The sequence below is a fragment of the Tachysurus fulvidraco genome, chromosome 9 (genome assembly GCF_022655615.1).
Source record: "Tachysurus fulvidraco isolate hzauxx_2018 chromosome 9, HZAU_PFXX_2.0, whole genome shotgun sequence".
NCBI lineage: Eukaryota > Metazoa > Chordata > Actinopteri > Siluriformes > Bagridae > Tachysurus > Tachysurus fulvidraco.
Genome location: NC_062526.1, coordinates 19,066,405 through 19,094,332, shown reverse-complemented (window position 1 = coordinate 19,094,332; position 27,928 = coordinate 19,066,405). Strand labels below are relative to the sequence as shown.

Below are 27,928 nucleotides of genomic sequence, written 5' to 3'. Positions count from 1 at the left end.
ATAGAGTATTTCCAACAATTTATGCCAAGATGTCTGCACAAAAACTGATTAAACCTGCCAAGCTGAAATTAGACCCCAAAGGTAAAGTTCTGACGCCTAATATCGTAAAGAAAGATGAGGCCAGAGAAACGGAGCATGACTACGCGATGGAGGTTACTGTGCTAAATAAAAGAGAACGAGGTGCTGGTTCCCGTCCTTCAACGCCATGTAAAACGCCGGCGGAAAAAAGAGTGAAGCCAACGGTTGAAAGTGAGAAGGTTGAGATTTCTAATGAAACTATTCTGGAGGCAATTTTAAATCTGGAAAAGAGGGTGGACGAGAAGTTGGCGGATTTAAGTGAACAAGCCAAGCAGAGTAGCGCCATGATTGTAAGCTTAACGAAGGCGATTCAGTTCAACACGGAAGAGGTAAATGAGTGCAAGAAAGAGTTAAGGACTTGGAGACACAGAATGAACATCTGCGCAAGGACAATTGTGTTCTTAAGGAGAGAGTGAGAGAACAAGAAAGATATAGAATGAAGTGGTGTCTCCGTATCAAAGGCATAGAAGAGAGAAAAGACGAAGATATCAGGTTGCATGTCATCCAGTTACTCAGTAAAATTGCACCTGAGATGGACGTAAAAATGGATGAGGCTGTTGACATAGTCCATAGGCTGGGCAGAAGGATGGACAATAAAAACAGAAATGTCATTGTGCTGTTCACTCAAAGGCGGGTAAAAGATGGAATCTGGCGTCGCACCAAAAATTCTCTTATCTGCAAGACGGAAGGAGTTCGATTTGCCGAGATGCTTCCGAGGGAGGATTTGGAAGACCGACGAAAGCTGTGGCCTCAAATTGATCAAGCAAGGCGGGCAGGGAAACTTGCCTTTTTTCGCGGTCCATGCGGTTTCATAGATGGACGACGGATCGAAGTTGACGGATGAAGTGATACGTTTCAAATGGTCAGGTAGTTGGTAACTTTTCAATGGGACATGGGAGCTCTATCTAAGGCTTCGGTTCACACAGAGTTACTAGTAGTTGTTCAATTTGTGTTTTACTAGTTCTCTTCGGCTGTGTTGTTGTAGTTGTTTTTTTTTTTTTGGTTTGTTTTACATTGAGGATTAAGGACAAAATTATTTTTAGTTCACTGAATGTTCGGGGCTTAAAGGACACTGTTAAAAGAAAAGCTGTTTTTTTATTTTGTAAAGGGCAAACGGCTAACTGTGTGTTTCTACAAGAGACTCATTCTTCAGATTTGGATGTTTCTTTTTGGACTAATCAATGGGGTGACAAGATATTTTTCAGTCATGGTTCAAATCGTTCCGGAGGAGTCGCAATATGTTTCAATAAATGTCCTGGAGAAGTCATCACTTATAAAGCTGATGAAGGCAGTCACTGGTTGATGGTGGTACTTAAAATTGATGTTCTTTTTTTATTTTAATTAATATTTATGGCTTTAACAATGCAGCCCAGAACCAAAAATTAGTTGAAGACATTTCAATGATAATTTCAGAAACCAAAGTTTTGTACCCATCTGATAATGTTTTAGTTGGAGGGGATTGGAATATGGTTCCAGACGAATGGAAAGATAGATGGCCTCCTAGACTTGACAAGGGATGGTTCAATATAAGTGTGGATTTTTTGAAAACAGAAAATAATTTAAACGATGTTTGGAGATATTTAAATCCTGAAATTGAAGGTTTTTCATGGTTTATGCCTAATGGGGAGAACAAGTCTAGAATTGATTATTGGATGGTCAGTGACAACATTTTAAAGTATACTTCTCAATCTACAATGTCTAAAGCACCACTAACAGATCATTGCTTTATAGATCTTGTTTTAGAACCTAAATTAAAGCAGTTTAGAAACAAAGATTACTGGAAGTTCAATGCCTTTCTTTTACATAATGAGGAATTCTGCAATAGAATCAAAGAATTAATAAAGGCTATAGAGAGATGATTCTTTTGATTGTAATATAAGTAAATGGGAATTTCTTAAATTTAAAATTAGGGAATTTTCTATTACTTTCTCTAAGAAACTAAACAAAGAAAAAAGGGAATATGAAAGGAATTTAATTTGTGAAATAAGTCAGTGTTGTAACAAACCAATTTTAAACAATTATGAAAAGGAGAAGGTGATGGAGCTTCAATGTAAATTAGATCATTTGTATCTCGAGAGGGCACAAGGTGCTTATATAAGATCCCGTGCCAAATGGATTGAGGACGGTGCAAAGAACTCTTCATATTTTAGTAATTTAGAAAAAAGCAGACAACAAAGAAATACTATAAGTAGTTTAATGATCCGAGAAGAGGAATGCAAAGATTTTAGAAGAATCGAAAAAGAAGTGTTCCAGTTCTATTCAAAACTTTATTCTTCAGATTTCTCCACAGATGAGTCAGATCTCTTTTTTGCTAAAATTCAAAACAATATTCCACATATCGAGAGCTCATTTAAAGTCTTGTGTGATTTAGATCTTAAGATTGAAGAATTGGATTCAGTGGTGGAGAGGATGCCTTTAAATAAATCCCCAGGGACAGATGGGCTCTCTAACAATTTTTTAAAAATTTTCTGGGGAGATCTAAGAAAATTATTATTTAATTCCCTACTAGAATGTATTGAAAGAAAAGATCTGATAGAAAGTATGAAACAAGGCTTAATTACATTGATTCCCAAAAGTGGCAAGGATAAAAGATTTTTAGACAATTTGAGGCCTATCACTTTGCTTAACACAGATTATAAAATTTTTTCTGGGGCTATTGCTGCGAGGCTAAAAAAGGGTATTGCTACTATAATTAGTGAGACACAATCTGGGTTTATGGGAGGAAGGTCAATCCATAATAATATTAGATTGGTGTTAGATCTAATTGACTATAGTGATGTGGTTCAAGGCAGTGGGTTTCTTATTTTCTTAGATTTTTACAAAGCATTTGATGTGGTGGAACATCCATTCATTTTGAAAACTTTGCAGCATTTTGGTTTTGGAATAAGATTTATAAATTTAATTAAAATGTTATACAACGGAATAAATAGCTCTGTAGCTCTTGGTCATGGAACCTGCACAAGATTCCCAGTTAAAAGGGGGATTCGTCAAGGATGTGGTAGCTCACCATTGCTATTCATTATGGTTGCAGAGCTTTTATCTATATTGATAAAAAATAATGGTATTGAAGGTTTAACAGTGTTGAATAGACAAATAATTATAAGTCAGTTTGCTGACGACACAGTGTTGTTTTTAAAAGATGAACACCAAATTTCGCTAGCCTTACATGCTGTTAGTCAGTTTGCTAAAGCCTCAGGGTTGCATTTGAATCTTAAAAAATGTGAAATGTTAACATTACATGACTTCCCGTTACAGTCATTATTTGATATTCAAATTAAGAGGGAAGTTAAATATTTAAGGATAATTATTTCTAAAGATAGAGAAACAATGGAGAGTAAAAATGTGTTGCATACTGTAGATAAATGTAAATCTATACTAAATAGATGGCTACAGAGGGATCTTTCAATTTTTGGAAGAGTTCTTTTGTCTAAAATGGATGGTTTGTCCAGATTAATCTACCCAGCCTTCTCATTGCCCATATCGACACGAATGATTAAATTAATAAATAGGGTGAATTTAAATTTTATTTGGAGGAATAAATGTCATTATATTAGAAAGGATGATATGATTAAAAATTATGAAGAAGGTGGTGTGAATGCGATTGATTTTGACATTATGAATGGGGTTTTGAAATTGAAGTGGTTAAAGTCCTTTATTCAAAATAGTCACTCCTTTTGGTTTATTGTCCCCAATGCAATTTTTTGCAAATTGGGTGGAATACAATTTTTTTTACGCTGCGACTTTGAGTGTACCTCGCTACCAGTTAAACTTTCAACCTTTCATCAGCAAGTGCTGCTGTATTGGAGACTATATTGTTTAAACATAACTTCACTCCTCACAACACTCCAGTTTGGAATAACAGATATATAAGGTTCCCCAGAAAATCTATAAAAAATATATTTTGAGGAATGGAATGCCAAAGGGATTTGGGCGGTGGCCCATTTCTTAGATGATAATGGAAATGTGTTACTGTACACAGAATTTTGTGAGAAATACCAACTGCAGTGCTCTGTTAATGTTTATAATAGAATGATTAGAGCTATGCCAATTGTTGTAAGATTAATGGTTAGAGAAGACATTTTGTTCTCCAAGGTCTCCCCAGAATTGAGGCAGCTCTCCTTAGAAGGTTGTGAATTTTGTGACAAAAAATGCACAAACAGAGTCATTAGAAAACTAATTTTACATGCTTATTATCCAAACCCTATTAAACGGGTCTACATGCTTATGGATTTTGATACCTCTGAAATTAAAAAAATAAGAAAAAAAATTTGTCTTTCCCCCTCCCTCCTAAAGCTAAAGAGGTGAATTTCAAAATTTTAAATGAGATTTATCCCACCAACGAATTTTTAAGATTGAAATTTAATCTGGATGTGAATAATTGTGTTTTTTGTGAAACAAATATTGAAAACTTAGAGCATGTGTTCTTCTTTTGTGATATGGTGCAACCTTTATAGAGAGATATGCAAAACTGGTTATGGTCTAGGGAGGTTGAACTCCCTCCCCTTAATGTAAAGATAATTAGGTTTGGTATCTTTTTGGAAAACAAAGAGTTTGATTTTATTTGTAATTTTTTGTTATGTCTTGGGAAGTTTTTCATTCATAAGTGCAGATGGTTTAAATCTAGACCTAACTTTAACCAGTGGATGAATGAGTTCAGACTCTTATGTGAAGCCTTAAGATTAGTTAAACACACAAAAGCCCTCAAATTGATTTCTCTGTTAAACAAAAATAAACTAATTTAAAATAAAGCCCTTTTTTGATTTATTTTGATACATATATTTATTTACTCATTAGTATTATTTTGTTTAATTTATTTTATTTTTGTCTTTTTCATTTTCTTATTTTTTTGTCTGTTTGTTTTATTGTGATCTATGTTTGTTATTGGTTATGCTCAACCTATGGCTGATTATTGTAATGTTCCTTGTGATTTGATTACGTACCTTGTTTGTTTGCTTTATTAATTCTTTGATCACTCGCAATAGATTCTAAACATGTTATAAACCCGCTAAAGCTGTTCAAAGCAATAAAGGAAGTGATAGGACTGGTTGTAAGTGTGAAGAAGTTGAGAGATGATGGTAGACTGATAATATATTGTAAGGACAGTATGCAACAAAAAAGGGCTGCAGGAGTTAAGGCGATCATGGAGCAAAGGGTGTTTTGTTCAATTCAAGAAGAAAGGAAATGGGTTAGAGGGGTAATAACAGGGATTCCCACAGAGGTTACTGTTGAAAAGATCAGGAAAGCAGGAGCAGCAGTGATTGATGTAAAAAGGGGGGACAGTCTCTCAGTAATGATTCATTTTGATGAGGAAAAACTGCCAAGTAAAATCATGTTGGGGTATATGAGTTGTTCAGTTAGACTTTATATACCCCCACCTCTAAGATGTTTTAAATGCCAAAAGTTCAGTCATGTAGCAGCGGTGTGTAGAGGCAAACAGAAGGGTGTGAGATGTGGTGGAGAACATGAATATGGAAAATGCGGGCAAGAAGTTAAACCCAAGTGTTGTAATTGTGGCGATGATCACAGTGCGGGATATGGAGGATGCAGTGTGAGGAAACATGCGGCTCAAGTACAAAATGTTAGCATTCAGGAAGGAGTGTCATACTCTGGGGCACTAAAAAAAGTAGGACAGAATTTGGAATCAGGAGAAAATAGTAAAGAGATTCAACGAAAGACAGTAATGGCAAAGGAAAGTACAAGAGAGAAAGTTGGGATTAAGGATAACGTTGCATTTGTTACTTTTATGGCTGAAGTAGTGAACTGTTCAACACAAACTGAAAGCTGGACAGAAAGAATCAAAATTATAATCAAAGCAGCAGAAAAGTATCTAGAGATCGAAGGTATTTCAGTGGATAGGATTAATAAGAAATTAAAGATGCAAACTACACACAGCCGGGGTGTGGTGGTAAATAATGGTGGTGTTAATACTCCAGTGGAATGCTAGAAGCTTAATAGCTAATGGGCAGGAGTTTAAAAAGTTCAGTTCTGATTTAGAGAATAAACCTGACATAATGTGTTCAGGAAAACCTGGCTCAAACCCCTATTTAATTTTGTATTACAAGGATATCTTGTAGTCCAGAAAGATAGGAAACAAGGTATTGGAGGTGGGATACATTTGTAAAACATGGTGTGGGATACAGTAGGAAAGTCTGAGAGAGTGTAGACAAACATGTGGTTGTGACGGAAGTTTGGGAAGGGAATCAAAGTATTGGAGTAATACATTTTTATAATCCATGTGAAAAGTTAAGTAAGGGAGTATTGGAAAAGATAAGAGGTAACACAAACCAATATATGGTGTGGTGTGGTGTGGTGTGGTGATTTCATATGGTGAAATCTGGTGTGGTGATTTCAATGCACATAATACCCTATGGGGGAGGGTTAAAACAGATTATAATGGGCAGATTGTTGAGGACATGTTAGATTGTGGGGACGGTTAGTGTGTGTTAATAATGGAAGTATTTGACATAATACAAGGACATGAGTCAGTTTTAGATATTACCCTGGTGTCAGAAAACCTAGCAAGGAAATGTGAATGAAACATTAATAAACAGAGTACAATGGGTAGTGATCACTATCCTATATGGTGCACATTTGGTATGGATCTTACCCAAACTTTAGAGGAAATAATCCTGTGATGGAAATTTAATGAAGCCAACTGGGAACTTTATACAGAATTGTGTCATAAATGATACTAGATGTAGAAAGCATTGAAGAGTTAAGTAAGGAAATAAGTGAAGTGTTAAGAAATATGGCAGAGGAAGTAATAGGAAAAAAGAAAAGTATAAATAGTAAGAAAGCTGTACCATGGTGGAATGAAGAATGTAGTAAAGCAGTAAGGGAAAGCAATAAAGCGATGAAGAAAGCCAGAAAATCTGTATTGTTCAGTGTGTACATTAATTATAAGAGAGCACAGGCAGTAGTGTGGAGAGAAGTAAGAAAAGCAAAAAGAAATTACTGGAGAGGTTTTTGTAACAGAATAGGAGAAGATATTGAAATTGGTGAAATTTGAATATGATTAGGAAGATGGGAGGGATTCAGAGAAGTAGCACTTTACCAGTATTAGTGAGTCATGGGAAAATAACAATAAATGAAAGCGATAAAGCAGAGATGTTAGTAGAAACTTTCGCAAAGGTACACAGTAGTGATAATTTGTCAGAGAGTATGAGGAGGTAAAGGGAACAGAACGTTAGGGAGAAGTCTCATATATATGAAAAGAAGAATTTATCTGGAGTTTAATTTATTCGAGTTAAAGAAAGCACTGGTGGGGGTTAAGCGTACGTCTCCAGGCAAGGACGACACATCCTATGAGATGATTTCGCATTTATCGGATTTATCTTTGAGCATGATTCTTAGACTTTTTAACAAAATATGGGGATCAGGGAATCTGCCTGCAGATTGGAAGCATGGGGTAATAGTGCCAATAGCCAAACCAGGGAAAGACCGCTCCCAGCCAATTAACTATAGACCTATTGCGCTGACATCAAATGTATGTAAAGTTATGAAACGAATGGTAATGAATAGATTGACGTATGTAATTGAAAGTAGAAACATTTTTTTCAGCATGTCAGAGTGGATTTAGAAAAGGGAGGAATACGATGGATGCAATATCGTGCTTGGAATCTGAAATTCGAAAAGCTCAAATTAATAAAGAAGTTTTAGTGGGAGTGTTTTTTGATGTAGAAAAAGCCTATGATATGCTGAGGAAAGAGGGGCTGCTGATGAAACTGGAAAGCTTGGAAATCGGTGGAAGGATGTATAACTGTGATTGAGTTTCTTATTTGGAAGAACGATTCAAGTAAGAGTAGGAGTAAGGGTCCGTGTTATCTAAAATCCTTCCGATTGTGAAAGGAACTCCCCAGGGAAGTGTGAGAAGCCCTATTCTTTTTAATTTAATGATTAATGACATCTATCATACTGTAGATAATGGAATAGGAAGGTCACTATACGCTGACGACGGAGCATTATGGAAAAGGGGGCGAAATGTTCTATTTGTAGAAAATAAGATTTAAAAAGCAGTAAACGAGGTGGAGAATTGGGCAAATAAGTGGGGATTTCGATTTTCTGTGGCAAAAACGCAAGTGATGTGCTTTTCGAAAAAGAAGAACACTCCAGCTTGAATATTGAAATGTACGGGCATAAGTTGGAACAAGTAAAGGTAGTAAGGTTTTTGGGAATGTGGATGGATTCTAAATTACATTTTAGAACACATTCAGAAACTGATAGAAAAATGCAAAAAAGGAATGAATGTATTAAGGTGCTTGTCAGGAGGAAAGTGGGGAGCAACGTGTCGGTCTGTGAAAAGAATTTATTGTGCTGTGATTAGGTCAAACATTGATTATGGATATTTAATACACAGTTCTGCGAGCAAAACATTACATACAAAGATTGAGGTAATTCAAAATCAGGCTTTGCGAATTAGTTGCGGTGCGTTTAGATCGTCCCCGGTAGCCTCACTACAAGTAGAAATGGGAGAACTGCCTCTAGAACTGCGCAGGCTTCAGCTGAGACTAAGGTACTGGTATGGTGTGAAGGGTCATCTGGAAAATCATCCAGTTAGATTGATTTTGAAAGAATGTTGGGAACATGAGTACAGGGAAATAACAAGCCTTGGTTGGACAGTAAGGAAGGAAGTGAACAAGTTGGAGCGGAAAAATCGTGAAATTGCTCCTTCTGTTGCTTTACCAGCAATCCCACCGGGGTTGTTTCATAACCCTGTAATAGATTTACGAGAGTATTACGATGTGCTACAGGTATTTACTGACGGTTCTAAGGATCCAGGATCTGAAAGGACTGCAGCAGCAGTATATATCCCTGCTCTTGAGACAAAGATTGCAAAAAGACTTTCAGATCAAGTGTCAGTTTTTGCCTCCGAACTTTTAGCTATCATACTAGCCCTACAGTGGATAGAAGAAGTCCAACCAGAAAGAACGGTGATTTGTAGTGACTCAATGGCAGCCCTCACTAGGAATTGGAAAATTTGTATCAAGGCAAGACTTAATATTAGAAATCTTTCAGAGTCTGTTTAGAACTAGGCAGCTGAAGGTGGAGGTAAACTTTCTTTGGCTACCTGCTCATGTTGGTGTGGATAGAAATGAAATGGCGGACCTGCTAGCGAAGAAAGCTTTGAATCATTCTCAGATAGACATTAAGGTAGCTTTGAGTAGAGCTGAATTCAAGGCAGTGATTGTTGGAATTGAGAGGAAAAGATTGGGAAATAGAAAGATGGGAAAATAGAAAGGATGTTGTAATCACGAGATTAAGAATTGGACATACTGCACTAAACCATAATCTCTTTGGAATAGGAAAGCATGAATTGACACGATTGACTGGACTGGGGACACAGAACAGAGATAAAAGCAGTGACCGCAACGATACCATGTAAAATTCTCCATTGTAAATCTGCAGGTGTTTTCGTTAATGGTGGCTTATAGAGTGACCTCCACTCTGGAAGCTCCACCTCACTCAAACTGAGGACAGTGTGCCAGGGTGTGTCCACTCTCTCTCTGAGTGACCTCATATTAAAGCTTTAACACATGCTTTGTACATCGTTTTTCCAGAGATATTAAAACATGTTCATGTTTGTAGTGGACCAAAAAGTGACCAGTGCCCAGTGGTTAAGGTGCTGTACTACAAATCGGAAAAGTGAAAGTGACGTGACATACGGCTAAGTACAGTGACCCATACTCAGAATTTGTTCTCTGCATTTAACCCATCCAAAGTGCACACACACAGCAGTGAACACACACACCGTGAACACACACCCGGAGCAGTGGGCAGCCATTTATGCCGCGGCGCACGGGGAGCAGTTGGTGGGATTCGGTGCCTTGCTCAAGGGCACCTCAGTCGTGGTCGGCCAGAGACTCGATCCCACAACCTTAGGGTTAGGAGTCAGACTGTCTAACCATTAGGCCACAAGTTCAATTCCCAGGTCCACCAGGCTGCCACTTCTGAGCTCCTGAGCAAGGCCCTTGACCCTCAGTTGCTCAGTTATATAAAATGAGATAAAAATGTAAGTCGCTCTGGATAAGAGCGTCTGCTAAAACGCTGGAAATATAATGTAAATGTAGATTGCCTGGGGGAAGAAACTGTTGTTGTGCTGGTATTTGAAGCTCTTGGATGTGAGGGATCCAGAGTGATTTTCTGAATGTTTGAAGCAGACAGGGATTTCACACAGCTTCAGTGATCTGTTGAAGGTCTGTGTGAAGATGAGGGTCAGCTGGTCTGCACAGGTTTTCAGACAGGTTGGTGTCACCCCATCTGGGCCTGGTGCCTTTCTTCTTTTGTTCTTTCTGAAAACCTGGTGCATATCATCTACACTGATCTGAAGGGGGGGGGGGAGGGTTACTGGAGGTGTTAAAGGTTGTGTAAAAAGATGATCAGAATGGGGGAAATCATTCAGATTTTCAGTTTTTATGTTTTGGTTTTGGGATGGTGTCTTGAAGTTGGTGATGGCTTTCAAACATTTCCAGACTGAAGCCGTCATTAGAGAGGAACTGAACCTCTAAACTTTTAGCCTAACCCTTCATAACCGCTCTAATATCCTTATTCAGTGTGTCCCTGGCCTGATTGTACAAGACCCTGTCTCCAGTCTTTTAAAATAAGATAGCAATTCCTCCACTAGCGGAGATATTATGGCTTAAAAACTACGGCCAGCCGACTACTGTGTCCAGTCAACTGCATTTTTAACATCACTATGGGTTTCCTGTGCAAATGGTCCATCTGTTCTTTTTTGCATCAATTGCTATTCTTTGCTTTACTAGGCCTGTTAAGGCAAAAGGCTTCTGGGAAACAGACTGAATATAATCTTCCAGTGTGTCTGAAATGAAAAAATAGTCAATATGTGACTGTTTAAACTGATCTTTGTTACATAAGTTGGTTTGGATTTTTATGACATCAAATATATATTAACCCTAAACCCAAGTACACATTGCTTATTTCACCAGTAACATCATGTTTTGGTGGCCATCTATCCATTATTTCATTATTTACACAGTTAAAATCCCCTCCCCATATTATTTTAGTATCATTGAATTTATTTCTAATTTGTATCAATTTAAATTCAATATTAAAAAAAACAAAACACATTTTGTTGTTTGTTCTTAGTGGCGTATGAATTCAACAAGTGACTGATCTACACTTACTCGTAATATTACCAATCTTCCAGAATTGTCTCTCTCATGGCTAAGATCATGACCTTTAAACTAAATAAAAACGATGTCTGGAGTGCTGTTGTACTGCAAAGTTTAGCTCCAACACTGAAAATAACACAACTCTTCATGTGTGTTTGATTACTTTTGGAACTAAACCTGAAGGACAACAGCTCTCCAGGACCGACACTGCCTACTCCGTTATAACAAAATTCATACACAAGCAAAAAGTGACTAGTGCCCAGTGGTTAAGGTGCTGGACTACTAATCAGAAGGTTGTGAGTTTGATTCCTTTGTCCACCGGGCTGCCACTTCTGGGCCCCTGAGCAAGGCCCTTAACCCTCAATTGCTCAGTTATATAAAATGAGATAAAAATGTGGCACTTCCTGCTGCTGACCAACTTAATGGAGATGCAGATTTCAATTTATGACCTTAAACCCATAGAAAATCTATGGTGTATTGTGAAGAGGAAGATGTGATATGCCAGACCCAACAATGCAGAAGAGCTGAAGGCCACTAACAGAGCAATCTGGGCTCTTATAACACCTGAGCAGTGCCACAGACTGATCGACTCCATGCCACGCTGTATTGCTGCAGTAATTCAGGCAAAAGGAGCCCTAACTAAGTATTGAGTGCTTTACATGCTCATACTTTTCATGTTCATACTTTTTAGTTGGCCCAAATTTCTAAAAATCCTTTCTTTGTATTTGTCTTAAGTAATATTCTAATTTTCTGAGATACTGAATTTGGGATTTTCCTTAGTTGTCACTTATCATCAAAATGAAAAGAAATAAACATTTGAAATATATCAGTCTGTGTGTAATGAATGAATATAATATACAAGTTTCACTTTTTGAACAGAATTAGTGAAATAAATCGACTTTTTGATGATATTCTAATCATAAGCACCTATATATTTATTTAAAAAGTTTTGTTGGTTTGTTTAAAGACATAAAGCTCATGCTGTGGTATTTGGGTATTAATCTGAGGGCTGTTGCAGTAAATCAGTGAACAAGAGATATTATGATATGAACACAGTCTGATCCACATGTCCGCTATATATGTTAGTATTATGTGGAAGTGTGTATGGTTATGGTGAAGGTTCTGCCTTATTCCTGCAGGAAGAGGGAGTGAAGTAGCTCATGAGGAAGGTGATGATGATGATGATGATGTGACTTTACTCCTGGTCTTTCGCTCTTTGGCATTTCTATTAGATTCAGCTCCATATTTAGAGTTTGTGAACATTAAGGCTTATTAATAATTATATGTGCAGTGGATTATATGGAATGTTATTCTTCATTACAATATTTTGTCACTCAGTTCTGCAGAGTTTTATATGTGGTGTGGCCAAGGATACTTTGGGTGTCCAAAGTCCATGACAGTATCAGTGTAAAATACTGCAGTGCAATCTCTCTCTTTCGAGCACACACACACACACACACACACACACACACACACACACACACACACACACATATATAGGTATAGGTATATAATAAGTGTTGAACATCCCAAATATTTTTTTTTAGATAATAAAGCTTAAGCACCAAGAACAATGGGATAAGAAAGTGTATTACAGAAATTGTAGTTTATTAAAATATACATGTACAAAAAAATGAAACATACAAAATATCAGAAATTGCAGAAATTGACTTGGAAAGATACAAATATAATTTTGGTGCCCATCAATTTACAACATAGACATACTGTACATTAGAAATCCTAAAACAATCATTAAAACAATGTGTCTGTGGTTTTGGTGCAAACTGGCAAAATGTTTCACAAACTCATCCATGTTGAGGGACCGTGACCTCCATGACTCAAAACTAAGAACTCCTAGGTGATGTAGCCTGTCATCAACCTTTGTAGTTCTGAGGGGAGTTTTAAACCGTTTTAAAGCTGAGAAGCTTCTCTCACAAGAAGCAGTGCTGACTGGTGTGACGACAGAAATCTTACAAAAAAAAAGAGCTAATTGAACACCTCTTTATAAGCTTCTAGAAACACAACAAATTCAAGGAGAGTAGATGGTCCATCCCTTCCACTTTTCTCCCTCCTATCAAGAAGTTGCTTAGTTTGATGATCCTCATGTGTGAGGTCCTCTAAATTTGACCCAAAGGTTTGCGCAAAAGCAAAAACAGGTTCCTCGCTTAAAAATGTTGTGCTCTTTGGGTTAAGATACTGGATCTCTGCATTATTTCACAATTCTTTAAAAATGCCTCTGCAGCTCAGCTGTGAGACTGTCAGGCACTTGATAAAATAAAGCTCCTTTTAAGCTCTTACCATTACTCTGGTCTCTATTTAGATGCTAACTGCATTTCATTGGCTCTGTACATGTACCTTGCACAATGACAATAAAGTTGAATCTAATCTAATCTTCTTTGTCCCACATTGCTCATCATCAATGAATCATGAAATCTTATGCTTGTTTTAGGTTGTTTTTTATGCACTGTTTGTATGCTTATTTTGCACTGATCTGCAACCTCTTTAACCTCTGTCCACTGTTCTCTAAAGTAAACCTCACTTCTGTAGCCCTGTAATGTATCTGTAAGGGAATCCTACTGTACAGGATTCACAGCCCTTGCCAGGTCATGAGAGCTTGATTGGAGCATGTAAGAAAGATAAAACTTTACAAAAGGTATCCAAAAGCCCTATGAAATGTATATCTATCTAAGAAAGAATTCCCCTTGCCTCCACTGATCTATCGGCACTATATTTAAGTAGCACTCTACACTATCCTGTAGCACTCACAGCACTGCTGAAAGCCTGTCTCTCAGATTACGGCATGCCCACCTTACTTACACGCCTAAGCTTACCTCGGTAAGTCTCAGCAGTTCCCTGGGCTGCTGCTGTGGATACAGCTCTTTCTAAACTGCAAGCCAGTGGTGATCAACATTATAACTTTGTTTCTGGTTCATATGTTTCTGCAGGAGAGCAAAATAACTGCCTCAGGCACTGATTTTATAACATCAACAAGAACCATTTACATTTACATTTACATTTACAGCATTTGGCAGACGCCCTTATCCAGAGCGACGTACATAAGTCCTTAAATCTCTAACACTGTATACATTAATGCTGGTTCACTAGGTTACATACTTAAGATACCATGAGTTTAAAACATTTGCTCAAAGTTACAATGAAAAAGTGTCAAAGGTTTTTTTTTTTTTTTTTTTTTTTTTTAAATGCAAAAGATAAGGAAAGAAGTGCTAGTTGAAGTGCTTCCTGAATAAGTAGGTCTTCAACCGCCGCTTGAAAATAGCCAGTGACTCGGCTGTCCGGACCTCTATGGGAAGTTCATTCCACCACCTTGGTGCCAGTACAGAGAAGAGTCTTGTAGTATACTTGCCTCTTACCCTGAGAGATGGTGGAACCAGTCGAGCAGTGCTGGTAGATCGGAGGTTACGGGGTGCAGTGCGAGGAATGATGAGGGCTTTGAGGTAAGAGGGGGGCTGGTCCATTTTTGGCTTTGTAGGCCAGCATCAGTGTTTTGAACCGGATGCGTGCAGCTACCGGAAGCCAGTGGAGGGATCGCAGTAGCGGGGTGGTATGCGAGAACTTTGGCAGGTTGAAAACAAGCCGGGCAGCTGCATTTTGGATCATTTGCAGAGGACGGATTGCGTTCATAGGTAGACCTGCCAGCAGTGCATTGCAGTAATCCAGTCTAGAAATGACAAGAGACTGAACAAGTACCTGGGCAGTCTGTGTGGACAAAAATGGCCGAATCCTTCTAATGTTGTAGAAAAGAAACCGACATGAGCGAGTCACATTTGCAACATGAGAGGAAAAGGACAGTTGATTGTCCATGGTTACCCCAAGCTTGCGAGCTGTGGCTGAAGGGGAGATCAGATCGTTGTGCAAGGATATAGCAAGATCGTGACCTGGGGATGAATCACCTGGGATGAACAGCAGTTCAGTTTTGCTAGGATTGAGCTTTAACTGATGAGCAGTCATCCATGATGAAATTTCTGCCAGACATGCTGAGATCCGGTCAGAAGCTGTGGTATCTGAGGGTGGGAAAGAGAAGATAAGTTGTGTATCATCAGCATAGCAGTGGTAAGAGAACCCATGTGATGAAATAACTTCACCAAGAGAGTGAGTATACAAGGAGAAAAGAAGAGGACCATGTACTGAGCCCTGTGGGACACCAGTGGAGAGTCTGCGTGGAGCAGATGTCACTCCCCTCCATGTTACTTGATATGAGCGTCCTTCCAGGTAGGAGGCAAACCATTCCCAAGCTGATCCGCAAATCCCAAGACTCTTGAGGGAGGATAAGAGAGTCTTGTGGTTGACCGTATCAAACGCTGCTGAAAGGTCAAGGAGGATAAGGACGGATGATAGTTTGGCTGATCTAGCAGTATGTAGCTTCTCAGAGACATCCAAAAGGGCTGTCTCTGTAGAGTGAGCTGCTTTAAAGCCAGACTGTTTGGGATCTTGGAGGTTGTTCTGTGAGAGATAGACAGACAGTTGATTATAGACAATGCGTTCAAGAATTTTTGAAAGAAATGAGAGAAGTGATACCGGTCTGTAGTTACTGATGTCTGATGGATCCAGAGCAGGTTTCTTTAGGATGGGAATAACCCTTGCTCTCTTGAAAGTAGTTGGTACCTGACCAGATGCTATGGATCTATTGACGATAGTGGAAATGAAGGGCAAGAGGTCTTGTGAGATGGTCTGGAGCATAGTGGTAGGGAGTGGATCCAATGGGCAGGTGGTAGGATTGCAGGACTGGATGAGTTGTAAAATCTCTTCTGCTGCCACAGTTGAAAAATGTGACAACGAAGGTGTAGGGGAATCCATACTCTGAGATGTAAGTGCAGTCGGAGCTGAAGTGAAGGTCCGGCAGATTTCCTCAATCTTTTCCTGGTAGAAAGAAGCAAAGTCTTCTGCAGTCAGGGAGGATGAAGAAGAAGGTGGAGCCGGGGGGTTGAGCAGAAAAGAGATGATGTTGTGGAATTTCCGAGGGTCATGTGAGGAAGCTTCAAGCTTTTCCTTGTAGAAGGAAGTCTTGGCAGAAGTCACATCTGAGGAGAACTTGACAAGAAGTGTTCTGTAAAAATCAAGAACCAGGTTCAAACAATGTGCATTACAGAGCACATCAAATGCAAATCTTGCATTACTTTTTATCCGTGCAGACAAACCTGAATGCTTTCCGCTCATGACGGATGCACAGTCATAGTCTTGACTTCACAAAATTATTTCTGTTGTCCAGTCCATGTTTTTCAGGGCAATCAGTTATGATTTTTGTGAAACCTGCTGCATCTAAGTTTTCAGCTGACTGAAAGTGTAAAAAGCTTTGTAAAAAGGATTGTAGTAATATCTCATAACTAAAGACAACTCCTCTTTGTTCATTAAATCTTTGGTTTCATCTACAATCACACCAAAAACCTCACTTTCTTTTACTTCTCTTATGTTTCACTTTGTACTCTTCCAGCCAAGACCTCCAAAATTTCATTCTGGATTTGGTGGCTTGTGTACTTAGCATTGTCACAGGCATTCATCCTTTTTTCTATGAAAAGGTCATGCTTTGCTATTTCTTCTAATATTGTCATAAAGTTACCCTTGTTGTGAGAGTCATCAGACTCCTGACGCATATCTGGTGCTTGATGTGGTTGGTTGGGGCTTTGAGACGTCTCCTGGCAGCTCTGGTTCAATGTCAGAGCTCTTTGTGCCATCGCTTAATACATCTATTACAATAACAAAAGTACAATCAACATTTTAAAGTAAAGCTTATTCTTACAAAATAATCATACCTCCATGATAACACCGGGGTCATTTTTTACATGATTACAACGGTGTCATCTCGCAATATCAATGATATATCGAGCTGCGACACAATGTTGCACATTTACGTTCCATTGCGCGCACAGCAACAACACCTAAAAGCCAGAGCAGCATGTCAGCCTCCAATGACGAAGATTTAGTACCGAAAAAGGGAGCAACTTCAATAGTATGGAGGTGGTTTGGTTACAAGAGGTCAGACCTCAAACAAAGCACAGAAAAAGCAGAAAATAAACTGTTACCACTAAAGGTCGAAACACAATGAACTTGTTTCACCACTTGAAGCAAAAACACACCATCGATACAACCAGGCTATGAAAGTAAGCGAGGAGATGATACTAGCAGCTCGTGATGTGTGGCCCAAAAGTTATCAAATTACTCAAACGAGCATCGCTGGGGCACTCGCTAGTTGCACTCCATATAACAGGAAGAGTAAATGATGACATGACAATTACTGATACGGTTACATATTGTTTGGCCAAAGATATGTTGCCAATCCAAAGGGTGGAAAAGCAACTGGTTAAAAAGCACGACCCAAGGTACAACATCCCAGGTAGAAAATATTTTCAAAGACATCCCTGCCTGCGATGTATGAAGTACACCGTGACAAATTAGCTGCTATGCTATCGTCAATGGATTTTTTTGCCTCAACCACGGATGCAGCAGGTCTGAGGGAGAGAAAACCACAGCTGAATTATACAGCTACTTGAACTGCCCACCAGCAGACAGCGAGAGTGATCCCCTTATGTGGTGGAAGACACATAAGGTGAATTTTCCTTGGATCAGCCGTTTAGCCAAGAAATCCTTATGCATCCCTGCGGGAATATAGTAACTTGTCAAAGATCAGATCTTAAGCCAACGTCAGTGAATATGCTGGTGTTCATGACAAAGAATCTAAAGCTCTGACTGATGTGTCTGCCACATGGATGGCTAGTTAACTTTTTACATTTGTACATAAAAGTTTTAGGTCAATTTTATTAGGTGTCAATATTGTGCAGGCCCCTGTTAAGTTACAAGGTTAAATTACTTTAGTTACTGTTAAACTAAAGTGTTAAGGAGTTATGTTATTTTAGGGAAACACTACCAACTCGTACCAAGGATACGTTTGTACTGCTAACACTTTATGACAATAGATTAACACTTCAAATTAGTTAAATTAGGTAGCCTGTCATCGATGATGGCTCATTAGATGGAAAATGCCCTTCATTTTGTTTGCACTAATAAATGCTGCTGCCTGCCATCTGCAACTGCCAATAAAATGTTGTTTGTATTATTTACTGTACTGTCATAAATATCATTATACCAAATATTATTGAAATATCATGATATAATTTTGAGGATATATCGCCCACCCCTAGTGGCAATACACAACTAAAAGCTCCACTAAAAGTCACTGCAGGTATAACAGCTCAAGTTATGTGACTGCAACACGTCATGTAATGGGGACAGAGTCAGAAATACACACACACACACCTCTGTATTAATGCTTTTCCTGTATTATTTTACAGTCCACTTCGATGCCTAACTTCCCCTACACCGGTGCTCGTCTCTGCAACTTCCTGTCTCATCACCTCGCACTCAGTCCGGCCAGTGGAAACTTCCGGCAACTGCTGCTAAAACGGTCAGAGTTACTGTATACTGTACCATACTGTATAACACCACTGTGATAAGTGTGTAACAACCCTATAATGAGTGTGTAACGGGTCTGTAATGAGTGTGTAAAAACTCTATAACGAGTGTCTAAAGTGCATTAGCTGACTCCACTCCTGTGTGTGTGCTCATGTGTGTGTGTGCGTGCGTGTATGTGTGTGTGTGTGCGTGCGTGTATGTGTATAGGTGTCGGACTGAGTATGAACAGAGACAGCAGGCCCTGATGGGTGATGAGGAAACTCAGAGGAAGTTTCACACTTATATTCTGCTTCTAGGAGAACTCTACCTAAACCTTGAGGTGTGAACACACACACACACACACACACACACACGCACACGCACACGCACACACACACACACACACACACACACACACACACACACACACACACACACACACACACAGACAAACAGAGGTAAAGCTGTAACTGTAAACTGGGAAGGACAGAGGTGTTTACAGCGGTTTGTCTCTTATTAAGTAGAAGAGAGAATAAAGAGAGACTGCTGAAGGAAACGCTGTTTCACTGATGTTCCACAAAAACACTGTAACTGTAAATTAACCCTTAAAAGTAAGTGAGTGTTGTAGAGAAACTACAACTACTACATCATTAATTTCCTGTATCTGAATACCTCAGTGTTGTGTTCCTGATATCTGCTGACAGGTGTAAAGGGGAGGTGTGTGTATAGGTAATAATAATAATAAAGGAGAGCTGCTGGATTTGCTTTGATTTCACTCTTTAGATCATTAATAATACAAATAGTTGTGCTTACTTGTGCGGGCGGGTTTGTGTGTGTTAATCGCTGTCCCTCAGGTTCTGGCAGACAGATACATACCATTATGCATTTCAGACTGTATATAGTGGATATAGTGGAACTCTTTCTCTCTCTCTCTCTCTCTCTCTCTCTCTCTCTCAGGTGAAGAGTGTGAAGGGCACCATGTCTCGTGCAGAGATCCTCCTCGCTGCACTGAAGGACCTGATGGACACACTCTTCTCTCAGCCCAAAGACAGAAACCTCATCTGTGCCATCAAGCTTCTGAAGGTAATCACATGAAGCAGCAGGGTTACTGCAGTTCACACGAGATTGTTTAATGTTAATCACGGTCACAGTTTTGAGAATTACATAAATATTGGAAATTGGAAAAGCTTAAGTTTTTATAATAGCAATTTGCATATACTCCAGAATGTTATGAAGAGTGGTCAGATGAATTGCATAGTCCTTATTTGCCATGAAAATGAACTTAATCCCAAAAAAACCTTTCCACTGCATTTCATTGCTGTCATTAAAGGACCTGCTGAGATCATTTCAGTAATCGTCTTGTTAACTCAGGTGAGAATGTTGACGCGCACAAGGCTGGAGATCATTATGTTAGGCGGATTGGGTTAGAATGGCAGACTTGACATGTTAAAAGGAGGGTGACGCTTGAAATCAATGTTCTTCCATTGTTAACCATGGTCACCTTCAAAGAAACATGTGCAGCCATCATTGAGTTGCATAAAAATGGCTTCACAGGCAAGGATATTGTGGTTACTAAGATTGCACCTAAATCAACAATTTATAGGATCATCAAGAACTTCAAGGAAAGAGGTTCAATTCTTGTAAAGAAGGCTTCAGGGCGTCCAAGAAAGTCCAGCAAACGCCAGGATCGTCTCCTAATGAGGATTCAGCTACGGGATCGGAGTGCCACCAGTGCAGAGCTTGCTCAGGAATGGCAGCAGGCAGGTGTGAGCGCATCTGTGAGGCAAAGTGCACAGTGAGGCAAAGACTTTTGGAAGATGACTTGGTGTCAAGAAGGGCAGCAAAGAAGCCACTTCTCTCCAAAAAAAAAACATCAGGGACAGATTGATCTTCTGCAGAAAGTATAGTGAATGGACTGCTGAGGACTGGGGCAAAGTCATATTCTCCGATGAAGCCCCTTTAGGATTGTTTGGGGCATCTGGAAAAAGGCTTGTCAGGAGAAGAAAAGGTGAGCGCTACCATCAGTCCTGTGTCATGCCAACAGTAAAGCATCCTGAGACCATTCATGTGTGGGGTTGCTTCTCATCCAAGGGAGTGGGCTTACTCACAATTCTGCCCAAAAACACAGCCATGAATAAAGAATGGTACCAAAACACCCTCCAATAGCAACTTCTTCCAACAATCCAACAACAGTTTGGTGAAGAACAATGCATTTTCCAGCACAATGGAGCACCGTGCTATAAGGCAAAAGTGATAACTAAGTGGCTCGGGGACCAGAACATTGAAATTTTGGGTTAATGGCCTGGAAACTCCCCAGATCTTAATCCCATTGAGAACTTGTGGTCAATTCTCAAGAGGCGGGTGGACAAACAAAAACCCACTAATTCTGACAAACTCCAAGAAGTGATTATGAAAGAATGGGTTGCTATCAGTCAGGATTTGGCCCAGAAGTTGATTGGGAGCATGCCCAGTCGAATTGCAGAGGTCCAGAAAAAGAACGGCCAACACGGCAAATACTGACTTTGCATAAATGTCACGTAATTGTCGATAAAAGCCTTTGAAACGTATGAAGTGCTTGTAATTATATTTCAGTACATCACAGAAACAACTGAAACAAAGATCTAAAAGCAGTTTAGCAGCAAACTTTGTGAAAACTAATATTTATGTAATTCTCAAAACTTTTGGCCACAACTGTAGTTTAGTTTAGTGACGCTCCTTGATGTCCTGCTGCCGCTACCATACTAACAATTAATCAAAATTATTCATTTAGAGTTCTAAACTTATTACCTTATGATACATAAGCCTTTTTCTTACAACACCCTCATACACACCCCTCATACACACCCCTCATACACACCCTCATACACACCCCTCATACACACCCTCATACACACCCTCATACACACCCCTCATACACACCCTCATACACACCCTCATACACACCCTCATACACACCCTCATACACACCCTTCACCTCATGTACACCCTCATACACACCCTCATACACACCCTCATACACGCCCTCATACACACCCCTCATACACACCATCATACACACCCTCATACACACCCTCATACACACCCTCATACACGCCCTCATACACACCCCTCATACACACCATCATACACACCCTCATACACACCCCTCATACACACCCTCATACACACCCCTCATACACACCCTTCACCTCATGTACACCCTCATATACAGCCTCATACTAGGGCTGGGCGATAAAACGATAACGATATGTATCGCGATAGACACGTGATCGATAACAATAAAAAATGTGTTCTATAAAATGTTAAATATTTTTTATTCTTTGTCAGAAGAAAACAGGTTGTGAAGCAAGTTTGGTTGCATTAACAAAGGCGCTCATTCTCTGGTAACCTAGCAAGGTAGGGAGTGACACGCTAACAGCCAATCATGTAACAGTATCATGTTTGGTTGCGCCGTATCATTGTCTCGTGCTGGTCTGCTGGGTTCCTCTTCAGTAACCGGCGACTAAGAAGCAGAAAATGTGCCGCAGCAAGTGAGGAAATTGTAAAGAATAGGACTGAAAATATACTTGAATAGTTCAACTTCAAGTTTGATTAGAGTCAGAATAACTTGTTACTTTTTCATATTTCTGTAGGTTTTATATTTCAAACAATGTTACTGTAGTGTATCAGGTTTGTTTTTTATATTACAGATGTATCTCAGTCTACCTCAGTTTTATTTATGTTTACAAAACACTGCACATATTTTACGTTTTTATTTTATATTTATGTTTACCCTCATGCACACCCTCCACCTCATGCACACCCTCCACCTCATACACACCCTTATATACAGCCTCATACACACCCTCATGCACACTCTCCACCTCATGCACACCCTCATATACAGCCTCATGCCCACCCTCCACCTCATGCACACCCTCATATACAGCCTCATGCCCACCCTCCACCTCATGCACACCCTCATATACAGCCTCATGCACACCCTCATACACACCCTCATGCACACCCTCCACCTCATGCACACCCTCCACCTCATACACACCCTCCACCTCATGCACACCCTTATATACAGCCTCATACACACCCTCATGCACACTCTCCACCTCATGCACACCCTCATATACAGCCTCATGCCCACCCTCCACCTCATGCACACCCTCATATACAGCCTCATGCACACCCTCATATACAGCCTCATGCCCACCCTCCACCTCATGCACACCCTCATATACAGCCTCATGCACACCCTCCACCTCATGCACACCCTCATATACAGCCTAGTGCCCAATCCACCTCATGCACACCCTCATATACAGCCTAGTGCCCACCCTCCACCTCATGCACACCCTCATATACAGCCTAGTGCCCACCCTCCACCTCATGCACACCCTCATATACAGCCTCATGCACACCCTCCACCTCATGCACACCCTCATATACAGCCTAGTGCCCACCCTCCACCTCATGCACACCCTCATATACAGCCTCATGCACACCCTCCACCTCATGCACACCCTCATATACAGCCTCATGCACACCCTCCACCTCATGCACACCCTCCACCTCATGCACACCCTCCACCTCATGCACACCCTCGTATACAGCCTCATGCACACCCTCATACACACCATCCACCTCATGGACACCCTCCACCTCATGCGCACCCTCCACCTCATGCACACCCTCATATACAGCCTTATGCACCTTACACCCTCATGCACACCCTCATACACCCTCATACACACACTCATGCACCTTACACCCTCATGCACACCCTCATACACCCTCATACACACACTCATGCACCTTACACCCTCATGCACACCCTCATACACACACTCATGCACCTTACACCCTCATGCACACCCTCATACACACACTCATGCACCTTACACCCTCATGCACAGCCTCATGCACCTTACACCCTCATGCACACCCTCATACACACACTCATGCACCTTACACCCTCATGCACACCCTCATACACCCTCATGCACAGCCTCATGCACCTTACACCCTCATGCACACCCTCATACGCCCTCATGCACACCCTCATGAATGGACTCATGCACCTCACACCCTCATGCACAGCCTCAGGACTGTGTTCAGGAGCTCATATATACACATCAGGTTTTGCTGGGAGATCTGTGGACCTCTGCAGTACAGAACAGAAATGATATGAATTGAGATTTCACTACTGAAGTGCAGAGAAAAGGGAGTACATAAGTATTCACCCCGGTACAGTGACACCAATAATCTAGTTATCAGAATCAGTGCACAGTCGACATGCGAGTAGAGGGCTGCATTGGGATTGGGCTCCCGCGGGACCCAGCGCAAATCTCACGGGAGCGGGCGGTTTCACCTTTGCCCCGGGCGGGAGTGGGCGGTCAGAAAATTTATCGGGATATCCGCGGGACCCGGTGGGATTTGGCGTGTAGCCTAATAATAAGAATGGAGTCAACACATGACGTTGAGAAGAAGATTAGTATTAGCATTAGTATTAATTTATCTTATTTTTATTCTGTTATTCTGGACATTAGCCTGAACTAATAATTAGTCTGATCATTTGTATACAATCAAAATTTTCACAAGCTCTCAAGAAAAAATCCGCGGGAGTGGGCGGGAGTGGACACAAACATTGCGGGCGGGAGAGGAACATGCAGCTTGCGGACGCGGGCGGTCCTGGTCAGAAATTCAGTGGGAGCGGGCGGGTGCGGGTTTATAAAACAGTCCTGCGCAGGGCTCTACTTGCAAGTCATATAATTTGTCCCCAAATCCATTATTAAAAAGATAAATGTGTGACACACTTTCCCCTGCTGAGAGCATGTCTGAAATCTGATCACAGGCTCAGTGCAGTGTGTGTGTGTGTGCGTGTGTGTGTGTGTGTGTGTGTGTGTGTGTGTGTGTGTGTGTGTGTGTGTGTGTGTGTGTAGCTCACAGGGTCAGTTCTGGAGGATGTGTGGAAGCAGAGCGGAAAATCTCACATGGACGAACTGGTCCGGAAAATCGAGGAGATCTTACTGGACTCTCAGTGCAGCCGGTTTGTGTTTGTGTGTGTTTGTGTGTGTGTGTGTGTGTGTGTGTGTGTGTGTGTGTGTGTGTGTGTGTACTCTACACTAAATCAAGCAAGAACACTTGGACTAATTATTACCATTATTGTACATGATAGTATTGGTAAGATGTGTGTGTTTGTGCACTCGCATGGATGTGTGTGTGTGTGTGTGTGTGTGTGTGTGTGTGTGTGTGTGTGTGTGTGTGTGTGTATGTGTGTGTGTGTGTGTGTGTGTGTGTGTGTGTGTGTGTGTGTGTGTGTGTGTGTGTGTGTGTGTATGTGTGTGTGTGTGTGTGTGTGTGTAAACAGTGATGTGAGACAGATGTTGTTGAAGCTGGTGGAGTTGAGATCCAGTAACTGGGGCAGAGTTTATGCAGCAGCAGCACACAGCGATGCCACACCCGACAACGACCCCAACTACTACATGGTAACAACACAAACAACAAAACACACACCATTCAAACATGCTGAACTTTATTTAAACAAACAGTCTGGACAAAAATATCTCCATTTACACCACATCCAGTTAATCAGCTTATACAGTAGTGTGTGTGTGTGTGTGTGTGTGTGTGTGTGTGTGTGTGTGTGTGTGTGTGTGTGTGTGTGTAAACACAAACAGTAAGGACAGTTCCTCTGTATAGTCTGACCTGGACAGGGGGCGTGGCCTAAAGTGATTTTTCTCATTCTTATATAAACCACGTCTATGATTGTGTTCAGCAGGACAGTGTGTGTACAACTCAACTACACATTGATGCATGTGTGTGTTCAGTGTGTTTTTGTGGTGATGTAGGTGATTTTCTTCTTTCATTTCAGAATGAACCCACTTTCTACACTGCGGATGGAATTCCATTCACAGCCGCTGACCCAGGTGTGTGTGTGTGTGTGTTTGTGTGTGTGTGTGTGTGTGTGTGTGTGTGTGTGTGTGTGTGTGTGTGTGTGTGTGTGTGTGCGTGCGCCCCTGTGTCTGTGTGATGTCTGAGTGTGTGTAGTTTGTTCACACTGTAGCTGTGTGTTACAGATTATTCTGAGAAATATCAGATTTTAGATCGAGAGGATTACTTTCCAGACTTCTATGATGAAAACGGAAATGAAGCGTGAGTCTCTCTCTCTCTCTCTCTCTCTCTCTCTCTCTCTCTCTCTCTCTCTCTCACTCTCTCTCTCTCTCACTCAGACTCTCTCTCTCTCTCGCTCTCTCTTTCTTTCTGCCCCCCCCCTTTGTCATACCCTCTAACCAATCAGAGAATAGACAGCTGCATTTAAATATATCTGTGGGGTTGTTGCCATGGTTACAGGTGTGACATGGCATCGTGAATCTGACTCAGCCTACACACACACATGTTCTGTAATGTAAACACACACTGTAATCTAAACACAGTCACTGATGACTCCACCAGCAGGGGGTCCTGTGGATGTAACTCTACCACTGCCATCTGTAGTGGGGTTTCACTCAGTCACAGCTCATTCACTTGTAAGTGTATAGTGATCGCTGTCATCTACCTGCTTCCTGCTGTAAGACACACACTTCACACACTGTATGAAATAATACACACACCCTACATAGTGCACTAACATGATTCACTGTGGGTCTGATAGGGATCTGTTTGTGAGTAATCTCTCAATGTCCTGTACAAACACCCTGTAAGACTTACTGGACCCTTAACACTATGTAGTGCACAATATGACCACTAAGGCAGGATCCATTTGTGGTTCAGCTCCATACTCTCTACAGACGTGCATCTCTTTACATCTAGTGTGTACACTAATCACACCACATGTCTGGGCACTTACACATATAACGTGTGTGTGTGTGTGTGTGTGTGTGTGTGTGTGTGTGTGTGTGTTCAGGCTCTACAGTGAGGAGGAGGAGGAGATGGAGCCAGAGATAGAAGAGGCGTTTGAGAAGTTCTGTCTGGAGACTGAGAGAAAAAAAAACATGAATCTTTAAAGCACTGAAGTGTCTGCTGTGGCCATCACCATGAACATCCACAGCACATTTTATCCTCCTTTTCTTTCCATCGTTACACATAAAGAGCACAGGCTGGATTTAGAGATTTCATTCTGGCTGAAGTTTCTTCTGGCTGCTGGACGACTGACTACAGTCTGGACTTTAGTGTGTTTAGGTTTGTGGAGGAGAAACCAGAGGTTTGCAGTGAGGTTTGATTTCTTCAGTCAGAGACATCTAACTACTTCCTGTTAGAGGAGGAAGGGAGGACGGAGAGTTTGGGTTTCAGGATTTGATCAGACAGAAGAGATTTTCAGTGTTTATTGTTTTATTTCTTTTTGTTTCTGGTTTGTTTGGAATCTTTTAAGAGTTTTACAGATTTTGATGCATTTCTGTGAGAGAACTTTAAATTCCTGAGTCCTGGATTACAAACTGAGTGACAGGTGGAATCAGGAGGTGTGTGAATCTCAGCACTACACACACACACACACACACACACACACACACACACACACACACACACACACACACACACACACACACACACACACAGGATTGTTTATTTTATTAGAGTAATGTAAATATTATTGACTATTGTTGCCTGCAATAAATCTTTCTAAAAGAAAAGATGAATCTGATGAGTGGTGACTTTTATCTTCTCATCATAACTAATTAATGTACAGTTTATTTATTCTTTATCACATCACATTCTGCAGCCTTAGAATCAAAATACTTTTAAATTTATGCTCAAATGCTTTATATCTATGCCATGAATGTCCCATGATGATAAACCAAAAAAAAAAAGATCACCCAGCAGGGGGCGCTGTGGTGATGTAAATCAGCACAAACCAGCTGTTTCTACACTTTAATTAGACTCCACATGTGATTAGTTTCAGTTGAATAGACAAGGTTTGAATCTGTTTATAAGGTCTAACAGCAGAACAACAGATCAGAACAAAACCCAAAAGGTCAAGATTGTGTGGAGCTACAGATCTGCTACAAGAAACTTCTGCTACATTGATGCTTCCCAGGAGCACAGTGACCTGCAGAATCCTCAGTAGAAGAAGTTTGGAACAATCAGGACTCTTTCTAGAGCTGACTGTCCGGCCAAACCGAGCAAGAAGAGTCTTAAAAAGAAAGTAGATCTGATGAAGAACCTGATGGTCACTCTGGCTGAGCTCCAGAGATCATGTGTGGAGATGAAGAAGAAGCCTTTATTTTTCTCTCCTATACAGGTGCATTTCAAAAATTAGAATATCAAGGAAACATTAATTTTTTTCATTCATTACATTGAAACTTACAAATAATTTTAGAACGATTACA

The 27,928-nt window shown here is 40.5% G+C and overlaps 2 protein-coding genes across 17 annotated transcripts in view; both read left to right on the top strand.

Annotated features, from left to right (window-relative positions):
- Positions 1–27,928, top strand: part of LOC113637378 (interaptin-like) — a 482,239-nt gene that overhangs the window by 361,936 nt on the left and 92,375 nt on the right. The gene's annotated exons all lie outside the window — the stretch shown is intronic.
- Positions 30–26,712, top strand: LOC113635313 (polyadenylate-binding protein-interacting protein 1-like). The gene is made up of 9 exons (XM_047818639.1): positions 30–407; positions 18,506–18,624; positions 18,840–18,951; positions 19,569–19,694; positions 24,545–24,651; positions 24,973–25,090; positions 25,477–25,531; positions 25,682–25,757; positions 26,509–26,712. Exons 1-9 carry the CDS (start codon positions 30–32, stop codon positions 26,606–26,608), a joined length of 1,191 nt encoding a protein of 396 aa, XP_047674595.1. The 3' UTR covers positions 26,609–26,712.

Coding starts and splice junctions, on each gene's coding strand:
- LOC113635313 (XM_047818639.1), top strand. CDS start 30: ATGTCTGCACAAAAACTGATTAAACCTGCCAAGCTGAAATTAGACCCC. Junction 18,625..18,839: donor CGGCAACTGCTGCTAAAACG/GTCAGAGTTACT, acceptor GTATGTGTATAG/GTGTCGGACTGAGTATGAAC. Junction 25,758..26,508: donor GATGAAAACGGAAATGAAGC/GTGAGTCTCTCT, acceptor GTGTGTGTTCAG/GCTCTACAGTGAGGAGGAGG.